The sequence below is a fragment of the Schistosoma haematobium genome, chromosome 4 (assembly GCF_000699445.3).
Source record: "Schistosoma haematobium chromosome 4, whole genome shotgun sequence".
NCBI lineage: Eukaryota > Metazoa > Platyhelminthes > Trematoda > Strigeidida > Schistosomatidae > Schistosoma > Schistosoma haematobium.
Genome location: NC_067199.1, coordinates 29,508,370 through 29,531,178, shown reverse-complemented (window position 1 = coordinate 29,531,178; position 22,809 = coordinate 29,508,370). Strand labels below are relative to the sequence as shown.

At 29.6% G+C, this 22,809-nt stretch overlaps 1 protein-coding gene across 2 annotated transcripts in view; it reads left to right on the top strand.

Moving 5' to 3' along the window:
• ATP2B1_1 (ATPase, Ca transporting, plasma membrane) overlaps positions 1-22,809 on the top strand; it is a 143,666-nt gene that overhangs the window by 108,598 nt on the left and 12,259 nt on the right. For both annotated transcript variants that reach the window (XM_051216156.1, XM_051216157.1), the window contains exons 8-15: positions 3,178-3,417; positions 4,499-4,749; positions 5,223-5,368; positions 8,825-9,525; positions 13,057-13,270; positions 14,798-15,015; positions 18,010-18,117; positions 18,457-18,837. In XM_051216156.1, coding sequence (XP_051066721.1) covers positions 3,178-3,417; positions 4,499-4,749; positions 5,223-5,368; positions 8,825-9,525; positions 13,057-13,270; positions 14,798-15,015; positions 18,010-18,117; positions 18,457-18,837 — 2,259 coding nt within the window. The remainder of the gene's footprint in view (positions 1-3,177; positions 3,418-4,498; positions 4,750-5,222; positions 5,369-8,824; positions 9,526-13,056; positions 13,271-14,797; positions 15,016-18,009; positions 18,118-18,456; positions 18,838-22,809) is intronic.

The window sequence follows — 22,809 nt, the reverse complement described above, 5'->3', positions numbered from 1 at the left end:
TGCCATAAAAGTCAATTAACTATGTGACTGTTTCATTATCTATCAAATTACTAGTCAGTTAACTAGTTTAAAAGTGTAAAAATATGTCATAACTAACAATAGAGACCAAATGATGTGTTAGTGAAGCTCATCTCTAAGTCAATGATTAGTCGTTTATTTAAAAGAGGAGTGAAAAATATTTTATGGAATCTGAAGATAATATCTGTGATGACCAAGTATATTGCAAGCAAATTAGTTTTTCGACAACTGACAATATAATCTGAATTTTACAATTGAATACTTCGAAACATTTTTCAGATCATTAGCCTAGATTATTAATTATGTTTTTCAATTATTATGGAAAACCGTATCAAACGTTATTGTTTTTTTTCCAAACAGCATTCTACAGATTTGACTAATTTACCAGGAGATATTTTCAGTAGTTAATATTCAAATATTTAATAAAAAATAACGAAATGTTAGTCAATATTTTAACATTTGTAAAAATAGGTTTAATAAATACCTATAATTCTTATAAATACCTAAAATGAGACAGATATGCCTCAATTCATCAAATGATAGCCATACACAGTTGTGAATTAACTGGAGTTAGAAGTATAACTCAACATATTTTAAACGGCTGGTATTAAAGTATAGAGTTCGTCACACACACATTAGCATGAAGATGATGCATCTTAAATGATATGAAAATATAGGATCCTATTCGCAGGCATTGTCAATTTACAAATGTAGATAATATCATGAGATCAGTTAAGGAAGGTAAGGCTTTATACTTCCAGAAACTGATCATTTCAGTTATTAGTATCAACAACAGTTAAAATCAAAATCCTTTCAACAAAGGAGGATATATATGTTTAGTTTTCTATAATTTCTCTTAATACGACTTAGTCGCTCTTGTTGTTTAGCATTGTTTGACAATACTTCATTCGACAAGTCCTCAAATCAAAACAAGGTTGAATAGGAACGTAATTGCGTTCCTGATAATTGAGGTTGAATGGAAGTATATATCAAAAATGAGAGAAACTTTAGTAAATTAATGCTTTTACAGTTTTCTTCAAGTATCCGCTGGCGCCGACAAACTACAAAATGGGCAGTCAGCATGCCCCAACACAATCCTGCATGGAACATGCTTTAAACTAATCTATATCCAGCTAACACCAGTTGTTATAACGAACCAGCCATTCACTATGCCTAACTAAATAATCCTACTTCATGTGAAAAAAATGTCCATTAATTAACAGTGTGAAAAACATTATTTCAGTAGATCATCACTTTCAGCATCTCCGTCAACTCTACTCATTCATAGAATTCAAAACAAGAATAAGTAGTATTTAATTTTAATTTTTTTTTCAAATAAAAAATTGTCGTTCAGAAATTTGTCCATTCAACTCTTATTCTGTAATACTACAGATTGAACAGCAACTTATGCTTATCAGTTGAATCAGTTAGAAAGAAAAAAAACTAATAAATCACACGGCTGACTGCTTTCTATCATTGGTTTTCATCATATCTCTTTCTTTTGAATTGTCTATTTCATTAGACAAGACCAATATGTGTTTGTTAAAATTAGTGATCATATTTATTGAACAGGGATTAATACACGTCAAGTATCCTCCCCTTTGTTTTATAAAACTCCTGTCGGTTGTCTGTATATACTGCTCACAACCATTTTGTTATTGGGATAAGATTTTTTACTGAGAACATAATGATCATTTCTGTTTTCTATCTAATTGTTATTGGTTTCCCTATGACTGAGTAACACTACTGTTATGTTTTTTCCAGTAAATCTATTCTTTGTACTAGACAGAAAATAAAACATTGATTTAAAGTTTTAAAAATTTATTAGTTTCTTACTTTGTTTTCATTGAATGGTTGACGCCCATCATCCTGTTCAGGTTTGTAGCTTCTTTCGCGTTTAAATGTGAAAGTAAAAGTCTAGGCAAAGAAATACGATTATGGATACTTATCTTTTAGCGTTTTCCGTGAATGAAAAATATAAGGGAAAAGTAATGAGAAATATTGTTTAGAAAAAAAATCCAAACCGGAAATCATTATTAACAATATTAAAAAATACCTAACATAAACCTAGTGATCTCTATTCAATAATTATAACAAGGGTTGACATATAAACGTAGTTGAACAGCAAATAATCAATACTGCATTCTGTTAATACATTTATCATTTTAGTTATACATAGAAAAGCTTTTAAGGGAAAAATGTAATTTCTTTTAAAATGCTAAATTTGATGTCATCCATTATTCATTTTAACATAATTTTCAATTTCAATGGAGATAATGAGAACATGGTTTTAGATGGCTGAATTTGATCTATATCAGTGATGTTACTGTCCAGTAATCATATCTCAATTTGATTAGCCATCAGTGAGAACTAGACAACATGATATTTAGTAGTATTTATTGACCTATTAGTGAGACTATTTTAGTTCTGAGTATCAGTCGTGATTTGAATATCTAAATAGTAGTATTTATAACTCTGGAGTTGAGTGAAGTGTGTTAGAATCTCTGATAAAACATCAGCTCTTATGTGAGTTCAGATGAATGCCATCCAATCGGAAACGTAGATTCAAGGCTTCCTGTAGATTGGCTGACTTAGTTCAGTTATCTGCTTCAAGGCACGGTTATATTCAAACTAAAATGAAATATTAATCATTGGGACTGAAGTTTCAATATGGAAAATATGTTTCTTCTTGAAATTTTACCGGTCAATGTTTTGTGTACATTTCATGAAGTTTTTAGATTTTATTTTTGGTTCTCTAAAATATCTGTCATAAAACAATTTCACATTGAAGTAGTGAAATTTTGGTTGACTACATTTATATTTAACACAAAATGTTATTTAACACACTTCAGAGATAAATTTTCATCAGGACTTCCAAAATCAATTTAATTCAAGTGTGAGCCTTTTCATTTTTTTAATGGTGGATGACATATTAAGATGCTATTTAATGTAAGTGTTTTTCTTTTTGAACTTACTGATTTGTACGGTTAGTTTCATCTTTGAGCATGTTACTTCTTTTTTTGTTCATATTCCATAAAGTTTCATGATGAAACAAATTTTGTTCACATTTTTGACATTTTGCTTAAGATGATATGGTTTATTGTATTTTAATAGTCATATGTACTTATGAATTGTATTTCGAAAAAATTTTTTTAATAGGACAATAATCTTGTACGACATTTGGATGCATGTGAAACAATGGGTAATGCAACAGCTATCTGTTCTGACAAAACAGGCACTTTAACAACAAATCGTATGACGGTTGTTCAATGTTATTTTGGTGAGAAATTAACCCAAAACACTGACCAATTACCAAAATTGAAAGATTTAAATCATAGAATTGGACACAGATTTGTGCATGGTGTCGCAATTAACAGTAGTTATACATCACGTGTGATTGTAAGGGATTTTTCAGTTTAATAATATGATTGTTTTTAATGAGGATATTAAATGATAAATTATTTTTCCAAAAAAATATCAGAATTTCTGTGAGAAAAAAGGTTTTGGAATAAAGCAATTCAGCATTGAGTTGCTTTAAATTTAATTTTTGCAATCACTTCCATCAGCAACTGACAGAGTAAATCAGAATGGGGATTTGTGGAGATTGTTGTAATATTAGCAGCTAAATTCATAAGTAAATCTAAGCTAGACCGCGTGTGAGATAGTGATTATAAACTGCTGTGTAGACATACTAGGACGAAATGAATGTCCAGTGCTTTACGGTTTTCAATGATGGTCTAACCTAGGTCGATTTACGAATTCAACTGTTAAGATAATATTGTGGTGTATGCTACTTATATCGACAGATATATCACCAGTATCACCAGTCGAAAGTGAAATGCCTGGAGGTCGGAGTTTAAAAAAATTGAAGAGAAGAGAACGAGAACAGAGAATGATTGGTGTGCAAACTAAGGAACAGTCACATCTAAGACAAATAATGGGCATTTCGCAAATGGAGTATTTATTGTATAGTTCTCAGATTTTACTAAGAGATTCTGTAATTTTGTGTTGAAATACATTTGGTTGTCCCCATTAGTGTTTTCGTTCACTACAGTATATAAAAATTATGCTTATGTTAAGCACCATAATTATGGATCTATGTATGGAATTGGTTAGCGATTACTCCAGATACAAGAGAGTATCAAAAAACGACCTAACAATGTATGTTCTTGAAAGTCTTCACCATTCAGTCAATAAAGAAACATCGTAAGATAGTGACCAACTAATTTATTGTAAATACACAAAAAGAAAATCCTTTTATTTGCAATTGGTTATCTAAGTCAACCAAATACCAATAATGAAACTACTTTGTAGTAGTAAACAAGAGTTGGTCGGAATTAGTGCACAATAAATTCATCAATAATTCTGTCTCATTAAGTAAAATTCATTTTTACTTGAAAAAAAAGTTTTTTTCTGAACAAAAAGAAATTTGCCTAATATATTTTCTGTTTTTTTCAAAACACTCGTATTATTGTCTTAGATTCCAGACAAACCAGGTGAATTACCACAACAACTGGGAAATAAAACCGAATGTGCTTTGCTTGGATTTGTACGCCATTTAGGCGTAAATTATGAGGACATACGAGAACGGTGGCCACAAGAAAGTTTAGTGAAAGTATTCACATTTAATTCTTTACGAAAGTCAATGAGTACAGTGATTAAAAACTTGGAACCTGATAGGCCAGGTTATACTGTTTTCACTAAAGGTGCTTCCGAAATGGTTTTAAAAAAGTAAGTTATGAAATCAGGCACATTTTTTAACTGGATAATTACTATTTGATTATTTATAAATTTTTTTAATATCTAAAAGAATGTGACTTTATAGATGGTTTTATTTTTGTGATTATAATCCGTGAGATGTCTTACTAATCCTTCATTATACCAACTTATAACTTTAATATCGAACGGTAATTATTAGAATTTGTTAGACAACACTGATTAAGCATTCACTGAAAGAAGTAAAGTTTCTGATTTCGCTTTTTTATAAGAGCGAATCAATGGTCAAAGGTTTAAAATAGTATCCTCTGTTGTGGTCACTTTGTAACGAGCGTCATTAACAAGATAATTTGATAGTAGTTAATTGCATTTTAAAACCACAATAAACTGGGGTATTTGTTGTATGTATGCCATAATTATTTTGCCTATTTAAAATAATAGTAATCCTGAAGTTGATTTGAATGCTTATTCTCCCATTAAAATTTCAGATGTAGTTTCATCCTGGATGCTAATGGTGAACCTAAACCATTTAGTAAATCTCATCAAGATAATTTAGTTCGAGATGTAATTGAACAAATGGCTGGTGATGGACTACGTACCATAGGTATTGCATACAAAAGTTATATCGATCCTAGTAAGTTATATTTTATTAGTCTTTTTTTCTTTAAGAGTTCGATTTCTAAATGATTTTATTCCATTTGATATAATGTTTATTTGTAACCAGAATTATTGAAAAGGGTGTCTAAAGCTATTTAAAAATTAACCATGTATATTATTTATGCTTTGTGAGGTAAAACGTTGTCCATCTTTCATTTACTCTGGTACTAAGACATTTCTTTATAATATTACATTGGACATATTCGGGATAGGTATTCATTGTAAATTTGTAAATGTTTTAGATAATAGAGTAATAAGGACAAAAATACTAAATCATGTCTAGGTTGACTTGCGTTTGCTATCATTTTTAAAGTGCTTCCAGGTTTTCCGTAGTGGTCTAGCTTTAAATGATCCATGAATTCAACTATTAAATTTTAAAGCTTATTAACAAATATGTAGACATAGCTGTACAACAGAATCGAATAAGAAAGGTGTATGAAAGTGTGTAAAAGTCAAAATTATTGTCAAGAATGAATACTTATGGGCGAAATGATTTTACAGAAGCTTTCATCTTAATTACTGAGTATTCGCATGCATTCACAGTGATTTGAGCAATTAGTGAGTTATAAGCGACGTAGGATTTGTCACAACTCATATCAGGACAGTTACATGGGTTTATGAGGTCTGTGAAAACGAAGTCAAACTGAAGTGGGAAATTAATTGTCGGCCATTTGGTTAGAAAATGAAAACTGAATTTCAGTGCGAGAAATATGAAATAACTGTTAACTAAGTATTCCAAAGCGAGATAATATACATGTAAAATTTATAGTCTCTCATCAACATCCAGTTACTTTACGAAGTGATGACGTGTACTATTTTGGTAGCTCTTATTCTTTGTTAAATTACACTTCATACCACATGGTATTGAACTTCAGGGTAGATATTGATTAAACATACAAAACGTATTTACCACCCACCTTAGTTAACGAAGTTTATTTTTCTACCTAATACCGTACGCCATGTTTCGTTGTTATCTCTTCGGTTGTCATTTTTTTTAAAAACAACTTTTATAAAATAATTGCTCTTTGCAGAAAACCTGGGCACTCAGCAATAGTTTTTTCGTCATAAGATTGTGGACTGTATTTATGCTTTTTGATTCATTGATAGACATCTTAAAAATGCTATGCATAGTTTAGGATGAAAAATACAAGAAAACTTTCAGTCCAACCTGTTGTTTGAAACTGATGTTAGTGGAGCAAGTATTGAACCATTTGTTCCAATTACTCTTTTCAAAAGCTTGGATAAATTTCTGAAACTTCCGTTTATTTTAAAACGATTTACGTTATAGACCAAATTTTGGTGAGAAAGTAATGAAGAGTTGTTACCTCTCAGTATAGAACTTCTCAGTATTTCAAATTCTCAATCTCGCAAGGAATCAAACCGTAAGCTTCATATTGAGCACTCTGACTTGAAGTCGTATTGAAGGATTGATATTTCCAAATGTATTAGATTTATTATATTGTTCGACTGGGATTCACTACCAGTTGTAATAACTATCTTACTCTGTACATCACTGAACCTCATAACCATGATGTAAAAGATTCACACCAATCACTCGTCCAAATGATTTTCAGATAACAAATTATCACCGAACTTGAATAGAATAACAATTTATAAAAATTTATAGGCCATAGAATAATTTTCAACAAACTCTGTGATAATGGTTGATTGATTAAAAATTAAACTACTATTCAGTTTATTTCATTCACATAATGTAGTTACTTGTTTTGAATGCCGACTTCATAAGTGACAAAAATAATAACTTAATATTTTAAATGGCTTATTTCTTAAGTTTTAGAAAATTTTGTAAAACATTTGATTTCTTTTTTTTCAAACAGATGAGATTAAAACGCAGACAACAAACATAATTACAATAGAATAATATAGAACTGTGAAAAATATCTTCAGATAGGTTAAGGATATAATTATAGTTCGGCTTAATTTGATGAGACAATGTTTTTTTTTATAAAATGAAGTCTCGATCTACAGACAATCATTATTAAATTTTAATAATTTTGTTAATGAATTGTTGTAAACTCAGAGAAAAAGATTGAGAATAATAATGAGCGGAATATGTTCATCGAAAAAAATTGATACATTTATTAAATACACTTTGTACTTCATTTTAGCTGGATAAATTAACAGATATTCTTTCTTTTATCATTTGTCAATTTGAACGATTGAAAAAGATACAGTTTTTTATAAACTGCTATAAGCATTGTGTGCTTAGTGTCATGTAAATCGTGTTTCATTAACTTTAGCAACGTGCGAATATGAACTACATGCAAATGATACTGTTATATCTTATGACGCTTGTGCTCTGTTAATATATCAGGCGATACGAGTCACAGACTTATTGATCAGACCAAAGATGCATAAACCATTACGAGCAGCCTAGAGTTCTTATTGGTCCTTGAGATAGCAGCTTTTCGTCTAACCCAGCCGATTCAGTTCAGGACGCAAATATTAGCCTCCATTATATCGAATCATATATTTTAGAACATACTTGGTTTATATACAAGTAAATTCAGACCACATCACACCATAAAATATAAAATAACTATAGTGCAAGATCAAGCCGAACGTGGCTGTGATTGTGAGAAACTGTGACTAATAGATTGAGAATAAGTTGAGAATAGAAAGACATATAACAATAAGCAATAGATCAAATAAAAGCTTATAATAAGAGAAATACAAAGATATATGGTTTAGTTTCTTACCAGTTAAACGATAAGAATATATGTACAATATCAATCCATAGATAATTCTCAGACGTTACCCATAATTTAATCTTCTCTAGGATATAACAGATACATATGTAGTCTTATAATAACAATGTTGCATGGTTTGTTTCAATCGATGGCTAAGAAAAATATGTGCATATTGTGTTTTATTGAATTAAACAAGTGTAAAATAAAACTGAATAACTAATATTGACAGCTTGATATCATATCATATCATATTCTAAATTCATAATTGAAAATGTCTAAACTTATCGTCTTATATGTATCGTAGCAATATGAAACAAAATATCATAGATTAATTTTTTCCTATAAATATTGGAGTTTTTTCTCTTTTGAACATAATGAATTGGATGAAATCTTCAGTGGTTCACTAGCTCATGTATCTATATCAATCAAATTTTTTGAATGATAAAACCGAAGTTGAAAACCTATCTGTACTATAAGATAAGAAAACAAATTCTATTTTCAATAATAGTCTTCTAATCTTTTTTAATCAACGAATAATGATTCTTGATGACAGAAATAGAAGATTACTATTCATGTAATATTTGATTATATAGAATAAATTAATACAAAAAATTACGTTAAATACTTCTTTTAAAAATTTTCAAGTATTTGTATTCTTAATAAATTAGGATTAATGTTTAAAGTATTGACATGGATTGTTTTATTCTTTATTTTTATAAAAGCTGTTGGGCTATTTTCGAATGAGGTTCCTCTAAATCGTGGACAGACACCTGATTTTGATGATGAAGATACTATCGTCTCTGATTTAACATGTATTGGAATAGTCGGAATTGAAGATCCTGTACGACCAGAGGTTCCTGCAGCTATAAGAAAGTGTCAACGCGCTGGGATCACTGTACGTATGGTAACCGGTGATAATGTCAACACAGCGAGATCGATAGCTGCCAAGTGTGGCATTCTTAAACCAGGTGATAACTATATTGTGTTAGAAGGAAAAGAATTCAATGCTCGTGTACGTGATCCACGTACAAATCGTGTTAGACAAGATTTAATGGATCAAGTATGGCCACAGTTAAGGGTTCTTGCACGTTCTTCACCACAGGATAAATATACTTTAGTAAGTGGGATTATAGACAGTCATATTTCAACTCGTCGTGAAGTTGTTGCTGTAACTGGAGATGGCACAAATGATGGACCTGCATTGAAAAAGGCTGATGTTGGTTTCGCTATGGGTATAGCAGGAACAGATGTTGCAAAAGAAGCTTCAGATATTATATTAACAGATGATAACTTTACAAGTATCGTTAAAGCTGTTATGTGGGGAAGAAATGTATATGATTCTATTTCAAAGTTTCTTCAATTTCAACTAACTGTTAACATGGTTGCTATTATAGTTGCATTTGTTGGTGCGTGTCTAATAACTGTAAGTTAAAGAAGAAATATTTTTAGATATAAATTTAGATTTAATCTATGTTGTACCGGTAAAATATTGTTTTTATTCACTATTAAATTGGTATTTATTGGCAAGAAACATTCACTGAGATGTTTATATTTGATCATTAACAAAGATAATAAATAAACTATCAAAATTTCCTTTCAATAATTTCCAAAGAAAAAAAGCATAGTTCTAGTTGCCTTTAAATTATTGTATAAAAAGGTTACATCCATAATATAATCTAAGATGAAATTTAATTCCTTTGGCCTTATTTTAAGTAATTAATTAATAAGGTTACAGATGTAGAAGGAAAAAATGGAATCAAATATGGATACATAGTAAATTAAATTAGGAAACCATTTGATATTCAATATGAGAATGTAATTTTGGAAAGAAGAAGAAAAAAGAACACTTTGAACTCATATTCAATGATACTTTGGAAAAGAAAATTATTTAACTCTTAAAATATTGATATCTTGACAAATTAGTAGAATGTTTAAAATCAACATCAATGATGTATAATAAAGGAATATAATATATATTTAAGGTACATATTTATATGGAATAAACATAGTTGAAATGATAGTTTTGTTGTTTAGTTTCATTCAAAGAATTTATTTAAATTTTAACAAATTAAATGATAAAAAGTATAAATACAAGATATTATTTAAGTGAAGCATATTTCAGCGATATAATCTTAAATTGTAATGCGCAGTTTACTCAAAAAATCTTATTTTTTTATATAATGTCCTGAAATGTCGAAATAATGTATTACAATTTACTAAGAAAAAAATAACTTCAACGTTACCAATGTTGTTCTTAGTTTAATAGTTTAATTCATGAGTCGATGTTAGCAAGACCACCATTGAAAATGTGGAAGTACTGGACGGCAATTTTATCCTAGTATGGAACTCCTCAGCGGTGCACATCCACACGCGATACTCGAATCAAAGACCTTCAGTTTAGCGCTCGAACTCGAACTGGGTTAGGACCTAAAGGTGTTAATGTCTAACTTCAACCGGTCCATGATCTTGCTCAACCATCCATCCATTGTCTGAAGTTATTACTTGTCTCTACCTGACACAGATTAGACTCCACTGGTTACAACCCTTTGTCTGAGGTATAAACCTGTCTCATGAATTCAACTATTAAAATCACTACAATCCCCACAAACCCCCATTCTAATATTATTGTTTTAACTAAATATTTGGATATTTTATATTATCCTCTGTAGTATATTGAGCAATATTTGATTAACTTAAAGAAATATAAGTTACCATTTGTTATTAGTTAACTTGAGCTAGTCACTTAATTTTAGTGTGATGTAGAAGTATAAGTGGTATCACAAGATGAAATCTTATGAAGCATGGAGTTTATTACAATATCTTGAAGATTTTGAATCATAAATACAGAATTCAGTGTAGAAAAAAGTAAAATGTATAATAGGACTATGTATCCAATTCTTTGGGCATAAAAAACAAGATTTTAAAATTCCATACATTATGATTATTTTCATGTTAATTGCATATGACAAAAGGAGATAAACAGTTAAAACTATTGTACAGTGAATAACAGTACTAACTTTGGAATAATTAGAAAAATTTAATTGTTGCGCAGAAGATACTACATTTTAAAAATTTCATGTCAACCTAACAAATCATAAAACATAGTAAACAAAATATTTTTCATCAAAAAAAGAAAACATAAATTATCCGTTTTGCGAAGAAATAAAAAGAACTATGTAATCAAGAAAGAAGAAATGAATACCATCATTAAAATATGTTTGTCAGGTCTATCATCAACATTTATAACATCCTAAATATTAAGAGATGTAAGTATCAAGCTCGTATAAAAGCTGCTTAAAGATTCCAGTCAAATTATCGAAATTATTTAAAATCGGAGTAGCCCATGAACACATAGAATCGTCACATTATCTATTCTGTGAATTAAAAGATCGGTTAAAATGAAAATGGTTATTATTGTAAAGTTAGCTATAACAGTCGGTGTGGTGTGTGCTAATGATGTCGACAGATATAAGTAGTATGTATCATCAACCGAAAGTGGAATACCTGAAGGCCGGAGGTTAAGAAAATCTAAGAGAAAAAAACGGCAACAAAGAATGATTGGTGTACAAACGAAGGAACAGTTAAATCTGAGATAATTGATTGACATTTTGCAAATAAAGAATTTATTGTATGGTCCTCAGATTTTAATAAGAGATTCTGGTTGTCTCCACCAGTGTTCTCATTCACTATATCAGTACCGACGTTTTTTATTCGCATGATTTGGCATTGATAATTATTTTTCTTCATATCAGTATACTAAGATATTTCTAAAATGTAATTCAAATGTGAAATATTGAAATCGTGAATTTGCGAGACACAAAGCGGATCAATGATAATTCAGAGGTTTGACATTTGACTCACTTTAAATCGTTAGATGTATCAACACAGTCTTCGTTTATTAACGAAACGGAAAAATGGTTGGCAACTATACACTTATAGAATACATTTTTAAAATATCAGTACTAGTATAATTAGTATTTCAACTCTATTAAATCGTAAATCGATAGGAAAAGTTGTAAGGCAATTGGAGAGAATCGATGATGAATATTCAACTTCCTGTTTGTCTGATGTAATTAAAAAATAATGGTGGACTTGAATATACCAATCAGAATAAAGATAAGTCCTCAAGTATGCTACGCGAAATTTAAAGTACAGTGATAGATAACTTGTATGTTATTAATAGCCAGATGAAAAGCGATAATAGTTGATTCTTTGAATACTCGGGATCAATAAAATGTCTGTGATATAACCAAAATGTGGTTCTGAGATGGTGCTTAAACTAGATGACAAAATGTACCTAGTATTAGTGTCTAAGTAGTTAGTTTGATTTAATGAGTAGTTAAGAGTGTTTAGTGAACTTAAATCTTTATAAAAATTCCAACCTTAAGTTTCTAAAGTCTGTAAACAGAAGGGTTGCTGAACATTTCATTATGAAAAATGTCAGTCTGGAATAAAAACTCCAACTCTAATTTGTGAACCCAACTCAAAACTCCAGCCTTTACTTTAAAGAATAGTTTGCAATATGATGGTTAATGGTTCAGATCAGATCTGTTATTCCACAGTTATTTTTTTGCTTTTGGTTGTTAATTGTTTTGTTTAGCATTGCCTGATTGGTTGATAGCTTATCCAAGATTATCAGCATATTATACTCTTACTATTTGTGCCTATAATGTAGTTGAGAAAAATAAGAAAAACGTCTTCAATGAATGCAAAACGATTAGAAGCTATATCTTCAGATACACTTTTTTTTAAAATACATACTTCTGCTGTTCGAGATGATATGCATACTTACAAAGAAGATTGGAAGAAATATTTGTGCAAGTTAAATAAACTTATTATATTTATCTGGAAGCTATATTTTATGTTCATTTGAGAGTTTAATCAAACTAGTTTGTTATATGGTTTAAATAAATAATTATTTTTTATAATTACATTTTCATTGTCCATTAAACAGGATAGCCCACTTAAGGCTGTTCAAATGTTATGGGTCAATTTAATCATGGACACTTTGGCGTCATTAGCCTTGGCGACCGAAATACCAACAGAAGAGTTACTTGAACGAGCTCCATATGGTAGAACAAAGCCTATTATCAGTCGTAATATGATTAAAAATATCATCGGGCAGTCTATTTATCAACTAAGTGTTATTTTCTTTCTGATATGGTTCGGTATGTCAAGCACTTGCTTATTAACTATTGTTTAATTTTTGAAATTATATTTATTTTAAATCTGTTTACAATAACGACACATCAAAATAGTACTTTTTTCTGATCTATGGATTCGAGTATATTTTCGTCTGTTGCACTTATATTACTTAATAAATTTTGAGTAGATAAACATCGAGATGAAATAAAGCCATGAAGTTTCATTTTCTTTTTGAAAAATGTTGGTTTCATTTTATAAAACAGATTGTAATACCAAGTTATTGGATTAATAAACTATTGCGAATAAATTTTTAGATGCTTGTTGTTGGGGTACTTTGAAATTAACAACGTAAATTTTATTTGTAATGCAGATATTAATATTCGTCAAATGTGTTCTGTTTCCCATTGTTAAATTACTTTCTGAATAAGTTAATCTTTATCACATTTTAGTTAAAAAGTTGCCAGACGTACTCTCCCAATTTCACTTTTCGTTTCAAGTGACTGCCTTTCAATTATTTGATGAGTCGCATCAATAGAGTTTTCCTTTTGCAGTACATGTGTTTGCGAATAGGGAAAATAAAATGATTTATCTAGTATTTCAGGACTCCAAACAAAATGTATCGTAACTTATGGTCAAGCCTTATATATATATATATATATATATATATAAAGTTTCTTCGAATCTACTTCTTATCATAAATATTTGCATTTAGTAAATCATTTTAGGCTCATGACAATCAATCAACAAATAGATAAACAATAAGATATTGCTCGAGCGTCCATCATTTTCTTCAGTGAGTAACTGCCTCATAACAGACACGTTTGAACTCCACTGGTCACGTCTTCTTACCAGAACTCCAGGAAACGCTGTTGTAACTGAGGTAGTTACTTACTGAAGACAATAGTGGACGGTCGCTCAATTTCATGGATTGGTTGAAGTGAGACATTACCAACATTGGATCGCGACTCAATGGCCTGGAGGTTATGCGTTCGTGCGCGAAGCCGAAGGTCTTCGGTTTGAGTCCGGCGGGCGGTTTTGCAGATGAGCACTACCATAGACTCCCATGCTAGGACGAAAGGCTTGTCCAGTTTCCAGGTTTCCAATGGTAGTCTAGCTTACATCGACTCATGAATTCAATCATTAAATTACTACAATCTCCACAAACCCCCATTTAGATATGCGACATATTTACTTGACAAAGATTTGATTCTAGCTGCTTATGTAAATTTTCTTAGTACTCCATTAACTATACTTTGTTTGATATGACAATAATACGAGATAAGGTATAAATGGTCAATAATAATAAATTTAGTGTAGTTGTGTAATTTGGTCACTAATTGTGACTATGTGAGACGCGAAAGTCCCAATTTGTGATCTCATAAACAACCAAAGTTAATTCACCGCATCAATTAAAAATTAATTTTGGTGTTACATTTACTTGTATTCTTTATTTTATGACCATTCTTTTATTTCTTGAAACCCTTAGTATTTCTGTTCTACGTGTGCTTTTTATTGTTACAATGTTTTCACCTATGTACTTTTCCTCTCAGGTGAATTACTGTTAGATGTTGAAAATGGTCGTGGTTTAAGTGCTAAAGGTATAAATCGTCCAACAGAACATTTTACTGTGATATTCAATTCATTTGTTATGATGACATTATTTAATGAAATTAATGCTAGAAAAATTCATGGACAGCGAAATATATTCTCTGGATTAACTAACAATTTATTATTTGTTATAATTTGGATTTCGACATTTATACTACAAGTAAGTTGATTCCTTCGGAGAATAAATATCAGAAAGAATGGTTTCCTTACTTAGTTGTTTACTAGGACACAGTTCTATTCTTACATTGTTACGATAATCATTTTTAAAACTGAATTTCACATACATCATTTTAATGCTCATCTAAAAAAGTATAATCCTTCGTTGTTCACCATACATAATCGTCTGTCAGTGATGAATTATAATAAAGCTTGCAAGCTCGATATCTGTTTGGGGTGGTTTTTTACATAAAATCTTTAAGCAGATTTAAGTGTATACGATCCCATTACCTCTAGATATAAAGGAATAGGTAGCTTTTTGTTTTTATACTGTTTATGATTATTTGTACCAACCTTTTTCTCAGACTCATACTAGAGTCAGAAATATAAATACTTAACTAACCATACTGCTATTAAGCGTTTTAATGAAAGAAAAAAGAACATATCAAATCAGGCAGATATGGAAAATATAACACTTGACGTGATTATCCATCAATTCAGTTAGCTTATTCATATAAGCTCAGCAAAGGTGTAGTGAACAAGAACACGAATGGAAACAATCGAACGTATTTGAGCACAAAATTACAGAGCATCTCACTAAAATCTGAGAACCATACAGTAAATCGTTAATTTGCAAAATATCAGTCCATCGTTTCAAACTTGACTGTTCCTGCTGCAAACATCAATCCATTTTCTCAGGTTTGATTGTTCATGCATTTTCATACCAATTGCATTTCGTTCCCGTTCTTCCCTCATTGACCTTCTACTGAAATACATTTAATGCCTGGCCACCGTCATATACTACTTGTGTGGATATAAATAACCCACACTACAGGGAAATTCGATAAGACATATAGTAAATACGTAAAAATACCAGTGATATCTATGAGATATGTATGCCAAAACGTTAATAATTACGAAACATTTATCCTGAAAATCAACCATAAGCTAGCTATTTTTTTGAATGAGTCGTTGAGTTGGTCTCTACTCATTTAATAATACTTTTAAACAAAAAGAATTCAGTAATTCATTACTTCATAATAGCTTAAGTCATCAGTCATTGTGAAATAAATGTTTTATTGACATTTCTACTACTACAAAGTTAATGAAACCTATATTGCATCAAACAGTTTTCTAAAAGGGAATTCAAAATATCTTCAATTAGTCTATTGGTTCAAATATACCAGTTTAATTCATGTTGGAAAATTTAACAATGTTTATTACTAACTTCAAAACATAGTATACTGATAATGATTGGATGATGAAATGTTTTTAATATAAAATTGTACGTCAAACATGTAAATTGGATGGATTATCAGGTTTTTCAATATGTTGATTTACAAACATTCTAAGCATCTATGAAGTAGACCAATTATTTGCCGAGTGAAATATTAAAGTGATGTTTTATTTTGTTTATGAACGTTTCAAATAGTTACTTGCACTAATCTCATTTCAGTCATATGTGATAATATTGGTAAAGAGATTTACAACTAAGTACTTTATTAGATTGTTCGTTAACATCGATAAATCTGTTGATACTGTAAACTGTTGTTGTTTAATTAATATCAACTACTGACTTATTCCCTGTACTCCAATTTGCCGATTGACCAGATAAGTAAATCGTATAAAACTCATTGTTATTTTGATACAAATTCTGAACCACTGATAAATTACTTATGGGTTTATAGTTAACATATAAGTAAATCATCATCTGCAGTCTTGTACTGTTTTTAACATTTAGTGATATCGGTCCTTGTTCAGTTATATAGAGATAAGTAACTAGTTGTATCTTCAGGATATAATAAGTGGCTAAACCAGTAGTCAATCCAGATAGAGGATTAATCACTGGAACGAAGTATAACACTGTATTGTATTTAGGTGTTTATTCATTGAAATGCATAATGTGATAAACAATTCTATGTAAAAAAGTTTCATTTTGATAGTAGGTATGTAAGGTTTAAAATGAAAATAAAGTTCCTTGTTTGCTAAGAGGTGTGTTTACGTTGAAAACAAATAAGAGACTATTAGAGGATTTCAAAATTTAATTAAAAACAATATTATCCTAAGGAATATGTTCATTAAACGATACTTATTACCTCTTTTCTACTCTATAATCTTAGTATGTATTCTTGAACTAAGTAATCTTGGGAACATATAGTTCATGTTAGATGATTTTCTTTCACACTACCCTTAATATTTTAAATTATATATCATCAGAAAATTTATATCCCACTGATAAGTATTTAAGTATATTCATATTATTAATCTTAGAAATCCAAATCACGTGTTAAGTTACATCGGGTTCAGAAAACATTCAATACACCGTGAATATTCAGAATTGCTACTACTTTATCTCCAGAATACTATTGCTAATAAAGAATGTATCATATATGATTTCAGAAAAGACAAAAATGGGTAATGTCGAAAGCCAATTCAAAATAGATTCTTAACAGAGTTTCTGTCGATATGAGGAAGCTGACAGATATGTTTAGGCCAGGAAATGTGTTTGATTATTTTCTGACTATCGTAACCAATGGGTGGAGACTGTGAGTGGCATGGCTCAGAATCGATCACAATGGCATCGGTGTATACACTCTTTGTTTTCCCTTAAACTATGAGAATAAAATTATTTCATATCTTTCTTCCGACGAATTAATTCTTCCTTTCTTTATTATATCTTAACATAAAATCTTTCTTTTATATATTACACCATTGAGTTAACTGATTCTATGAATCCAGTGTTCGTCTTGCTGTGCTAATGAGGTGTGGCAGCTTGGACTGATGCATGTTTATGTCTAGTCCTACGTTGTAAATGACTGACTGACTGAAATAATATAAAACAATGTCAACGTACTATTTACACTAACTTATTCTGTTTTTTTTATTCAATGTATTGAAAATAAAAGAAACTTATTTAATTTTCCTGTGATCATGAACTTAATTAAAATAACCTTCATTAAGAGTTTTACCTTTGTGCATACTTTTTTTATCTTTCTAGGTTGTAATTATTCAGTTTGGTGGCTATGCATTTAGCACACGGCCATTAGCTTTAGAACATTGGTTATGGTGTTTATTTTTTGGAATAGGCACTCTACTCTGGGGTCAGGTTTGTTAAAAGTTTTCATTGATATTATTTTCATCATTATTATTATTTCGATAGTTGAGATCATGAGTCAATTGAAGCTAGACTACCATGGCAAACCTGGAGACACTGGACAACCGTTTCGTTCTAGTATGGAGCTCCTCAGCAGTGCTAGTCCACAATCTCGCTCGCGGGACTCGAACCAAAGACCTATCATTTCATTGTGGTCTAGCTTTAATTAACTCATGAATTCGACTTTTAAATTATTATAATATTAAAAAAAAACCGTTTCTGATGTGAAAAGATGTGAGAAACAATTCATTCCGTTTTCTTTTTTTCACCATTCATTATTTCTAACTCAAGGTTATTATTTCAATACCAGTATGGATAATACCAAAGAGAAGACGTAAAATAGCCAAGTCAAGACGTTTAACATTAATTGCAACACAAGATGCATTGGGAGTAGAAACAGACGGTCTAGTTACTCAAGATTTTGTACATCCACAACTTGCAGATGGTGGTGTGGTGCATAGAGCTAGTACAGGTTTTGTTAGTAAAGCGGCAAATGCGGTTGCTCGTGGTTTTGGTGCAATTTATACACAACCTGAAGGTGAGGAAGAAGAGGAAGAGGAAGAGGAAGATGAAGAAGAAGATGATGAAGATAGAGAGGATATAGTTGGTGCCAATCTACGTAATACTGGCCAAATATTATGGATTCGAGGCTTATCAAGATTACAAACACAGGTACGTTTTTTTTAGTAAATAAGCTATATGATATAATATGTCATTAAGTTAGTTAATCTTATGCATCTAATCAGTTGACAAATATATGGGTTACTTCAAGCAGTCACATAATCATCAACACAACCTCGAGAAATCTCGGAGAACTGAAAATAGTAACAGTATCAGTAGGAGTATAAACCAACCTATATATAGAAAAAGAGTATGAGATTTTGGGACTTATGATCTAAAGGAAGACAAGGAGTTATGTTGTGCGTGATATCTTAAAATAATTCCGATAGCAAGTGTTAGAAACACAACTACTTCATTCAAGAAAAGCGAAGTGTTCGGTGGGTGACAGAAAATCACTCATGATCTTGCTTCAGATATCACAAGGACGTTGAACGTAATTTGTTTTGCGTTGGTAGATATAACTAATCTACATTTCCAGTATTAATTTGAATATCATTATTCACATATTTTAAGATACGTTATATACAAATTGAAATAAACACCTTTTATCTAGTAAGCATGTGGTTTTGCTTTGAAATAAAACTTCATTCCGTAAGTCTACATTGTTATATTCCTCTTTTAACTTGAAAAAATTTCAAGCATTCTTCTTGAAGTAAATGATCTCATTGTTTTCTGTAAAATTAAGGTACATGTAAATCTCTTCTAGTATAAGATTTTCACTGCATAGTGCAGAAATACTACAGAATATATGATTTCTCGTATATTAAACATTAAATTATTGAAATATTTTTCCAGATTCTGACACATTTCATCAATATCAAACTAGTTTATTTTGATACACTTTAGGTGATAGCTGACAATAATAACGAATACCAAATGTTTGGGCATATTTAATTTTTTTTAAAATCAGTCTATAAATGCCTTGATGTTATTACTCAGAAATATAAAGACAACCCTCTGTTTCATAGATTTAGATACTCTCTACATAATTACAATTGTCATGACATCTAGTTTCGACATTTGTAAACGAAATATGCTAAAAAATAAATAAATTTATAAATAAACATTTTTTTATAAATAAATTTATAAATACCAAATAGGTGATCAAATCATAGAGCAACCTATAAGTACTAAATCCTTCTAAGTTAATATTAATGATAATAACGTTAGTGTTTACTGTGAATTATTTGGCTTGAAAACACTTAGTAGTAGAGGACGTTTGTTGACTACTACTTTGACTGTATGTGCGTATTTCTATGTATGAGATGAGAAAAAGCAAGGCAATACTGTGTGTATATTCATGTTTGATTGTGACCAACTGCCCCTATTGCATGAATTACGGTTTAATCTGAAAAGGAAATTGTTTGACAAATAATCATTTTTTAAAAAATCAATTGTAACGACGAAATAAAAATAAGCAGTTCATGTACACTCAACTACATAATTAAATGTTAACTTATGTAAGCCAGTTGAGTTGTTCAGTAATTTTCTATACTATGTATACTTGTTGTCGTATTCTGTTGTTAAATGCACGAATTTCAAACGAAACAAGGATCAGATTATGAAAACACTTTGTCTCCTTACTATTGTTTCTTTTTGTTGTTGTTTGTATTTCTTAAATGGTCATTGTACTTCAAATTTACTTGTCTAAACATGATCACTTCATTATCATAACATAAATAAAAATGATAAATTTTTGTAAACAACATAAAATGAATTACATTCTTAATATTTTCTTATATTTTCATTTTGTTTATTTTTTCGAAAACATCACTCTTACTAATGAATACATCATTACTATAATGATGATGATGATGATGAAATCATTTGCATAAAATAAATTGAATCTATGAAATTAAACTAATTAGTGTTGTTTCATATTCAATGTTAAATCGTTTCATATGTTGTCATATTTTATATTTAATGTCATTTGTTTTGTTTACATTCTAATCATTTGGATTAATTTCATACACACGATGATTAGTGCATCAATCTTTGTTCTTGCTCTTTTTAACATTTGGATTAAATTAACAAAAATGTTGAAAAAGAAAACACTTTTTTTTAATGCTTAGTTTGTATGGTGTACATATAACACATAATAATATAAGTGAATTTTGTGCAAAAAGGTATTGGTTGAGTAATTTAAAATTCTTATATCAAAATTATATGAAATTAACGAGAAAAAAAATGAAGAAAAACTAATCATCTACGCTGATATCATATAGTACACTGAATAGATTCATGGATAATCATTCTGAATTCATAACTGATACAGTCTTGTATGTATATTATAACTGTAATAGTAACACTATATGACTGAATTAAATCATTATAGTGTTAAGATGTGTACAGATATTTTTTTCAAATTAAAAAGTTCATTAGAATTATTTCATCTTTTCTGGAGAAAAATTTTTAAAAAAATAATTCTCTTAAATCAAAACTTAAATGATTCGATTCATGGAATAAATTTAAATGACAGTTTTATTTGGTGTCATTAATCTCTTATTTATTATCAAACATCTATCCTTTGTAATAATTTAATGTAGAGAAATATTTTAAAAAGTTGCCAATTAAATTGACTAATTTATTGATAATTGTTCAATACTAATTTTGTAGAATCACTTTTCTTAAAGTTTAAGATTAATTTCCATCATGAGTTAAGTTTGTCGTTCCCACAGGTTCTTCAGTTAATGTTACATGATAAAATCCTTTAAAGTGGTTGTTTCCTAACTCTATTATGATCGAATTGTTAATAGAGTAAACAAAATGTATACTTTGCTCATGTTCTGTCTACAAATCCTGTCCAGAATAATGAGGATACAAAATGTTATCTACAAGTGTTTCAAATGTTTATATTACATAAATTCATTTCGTCAGACGAACGAAGGGATGAAAAACGGAGAAGCCAGATGGTCATGCTTAAAGTATTACTGATAACAGATATTAGTATAACTCAAAGCAGATAATGCATATTGCAACAAGGAGACTGGCATTGGATAAAATAAGTGTACAGACACATACAACAACACATGAAACGTATAAGTGCAGAGCCACAGTAACATGAAAATAAAAGTTATATGTACTGAAAGTCATAATTCCTTATGAATAAAATAATTATTACAAAGGTAAAAATGACTTAATAGTCACATTCTGAGCTATTCAATTCTATCCAATAGTAGGAATTTGTGTACACAATAATGTATGTGCAATAATATAGAGAAACTGCTACATTCTTGCTATTCTGTAGATTTAATATAACCTCTATATTAATTTATACTTTGACATCAAAACAGCTTATGTTACCATTCTTTATTAGATTGATTTTTTTATCATCTCATAAACTTTAGTTCCTAAGAAATAAAATGTTAAAACAATATAGACATAATCACATATGATTGTTAGAAAACACATATTAGTTTATTCACTCGTTAAGTTCTAGTAGTACTAATACTTACATTATATTTAAGTAAAAATGTTTCACATCTCAACTAATAACCTAATTCACTATTCATTATATCTATTTGATACGTAAAAAAAGGTGAATAATCTTTACTATGATTTTTTTTCAGTTTTTTTTTTCACAATTTCATAATTAAAATTATTTAATAAATCTAAATCTGTTGAAATGGCATTGTAAAATTTAGTTAAGTTCATTAACTTGACAGTTGTTTTTTTTCTTTCTCCTATCCTTTTCTTTCTTTCATTTGTAATATCCTATCCCTCTCCATATATGTGGTTCGAATCGGACAATTCACGTAATCATCGTTTTTGAAAATAATAATAATTACAAAAAAAACATAATGGTTTAATCACATTTGGTATACCATTTATATATATATATATATAATACAATTGATATATTTAACATCAATTTATATGATTATGTTCGATGTGTTTTTATTTTTATTTGTTTTTACAATCCAAACTCTGTACACCAATTCACCTTTGACCTGCATTTGAATGCCTTTTTATTTATCCTTTAAATAATACAATGAAAAAATATATATTCCTTTCTTTTATTTT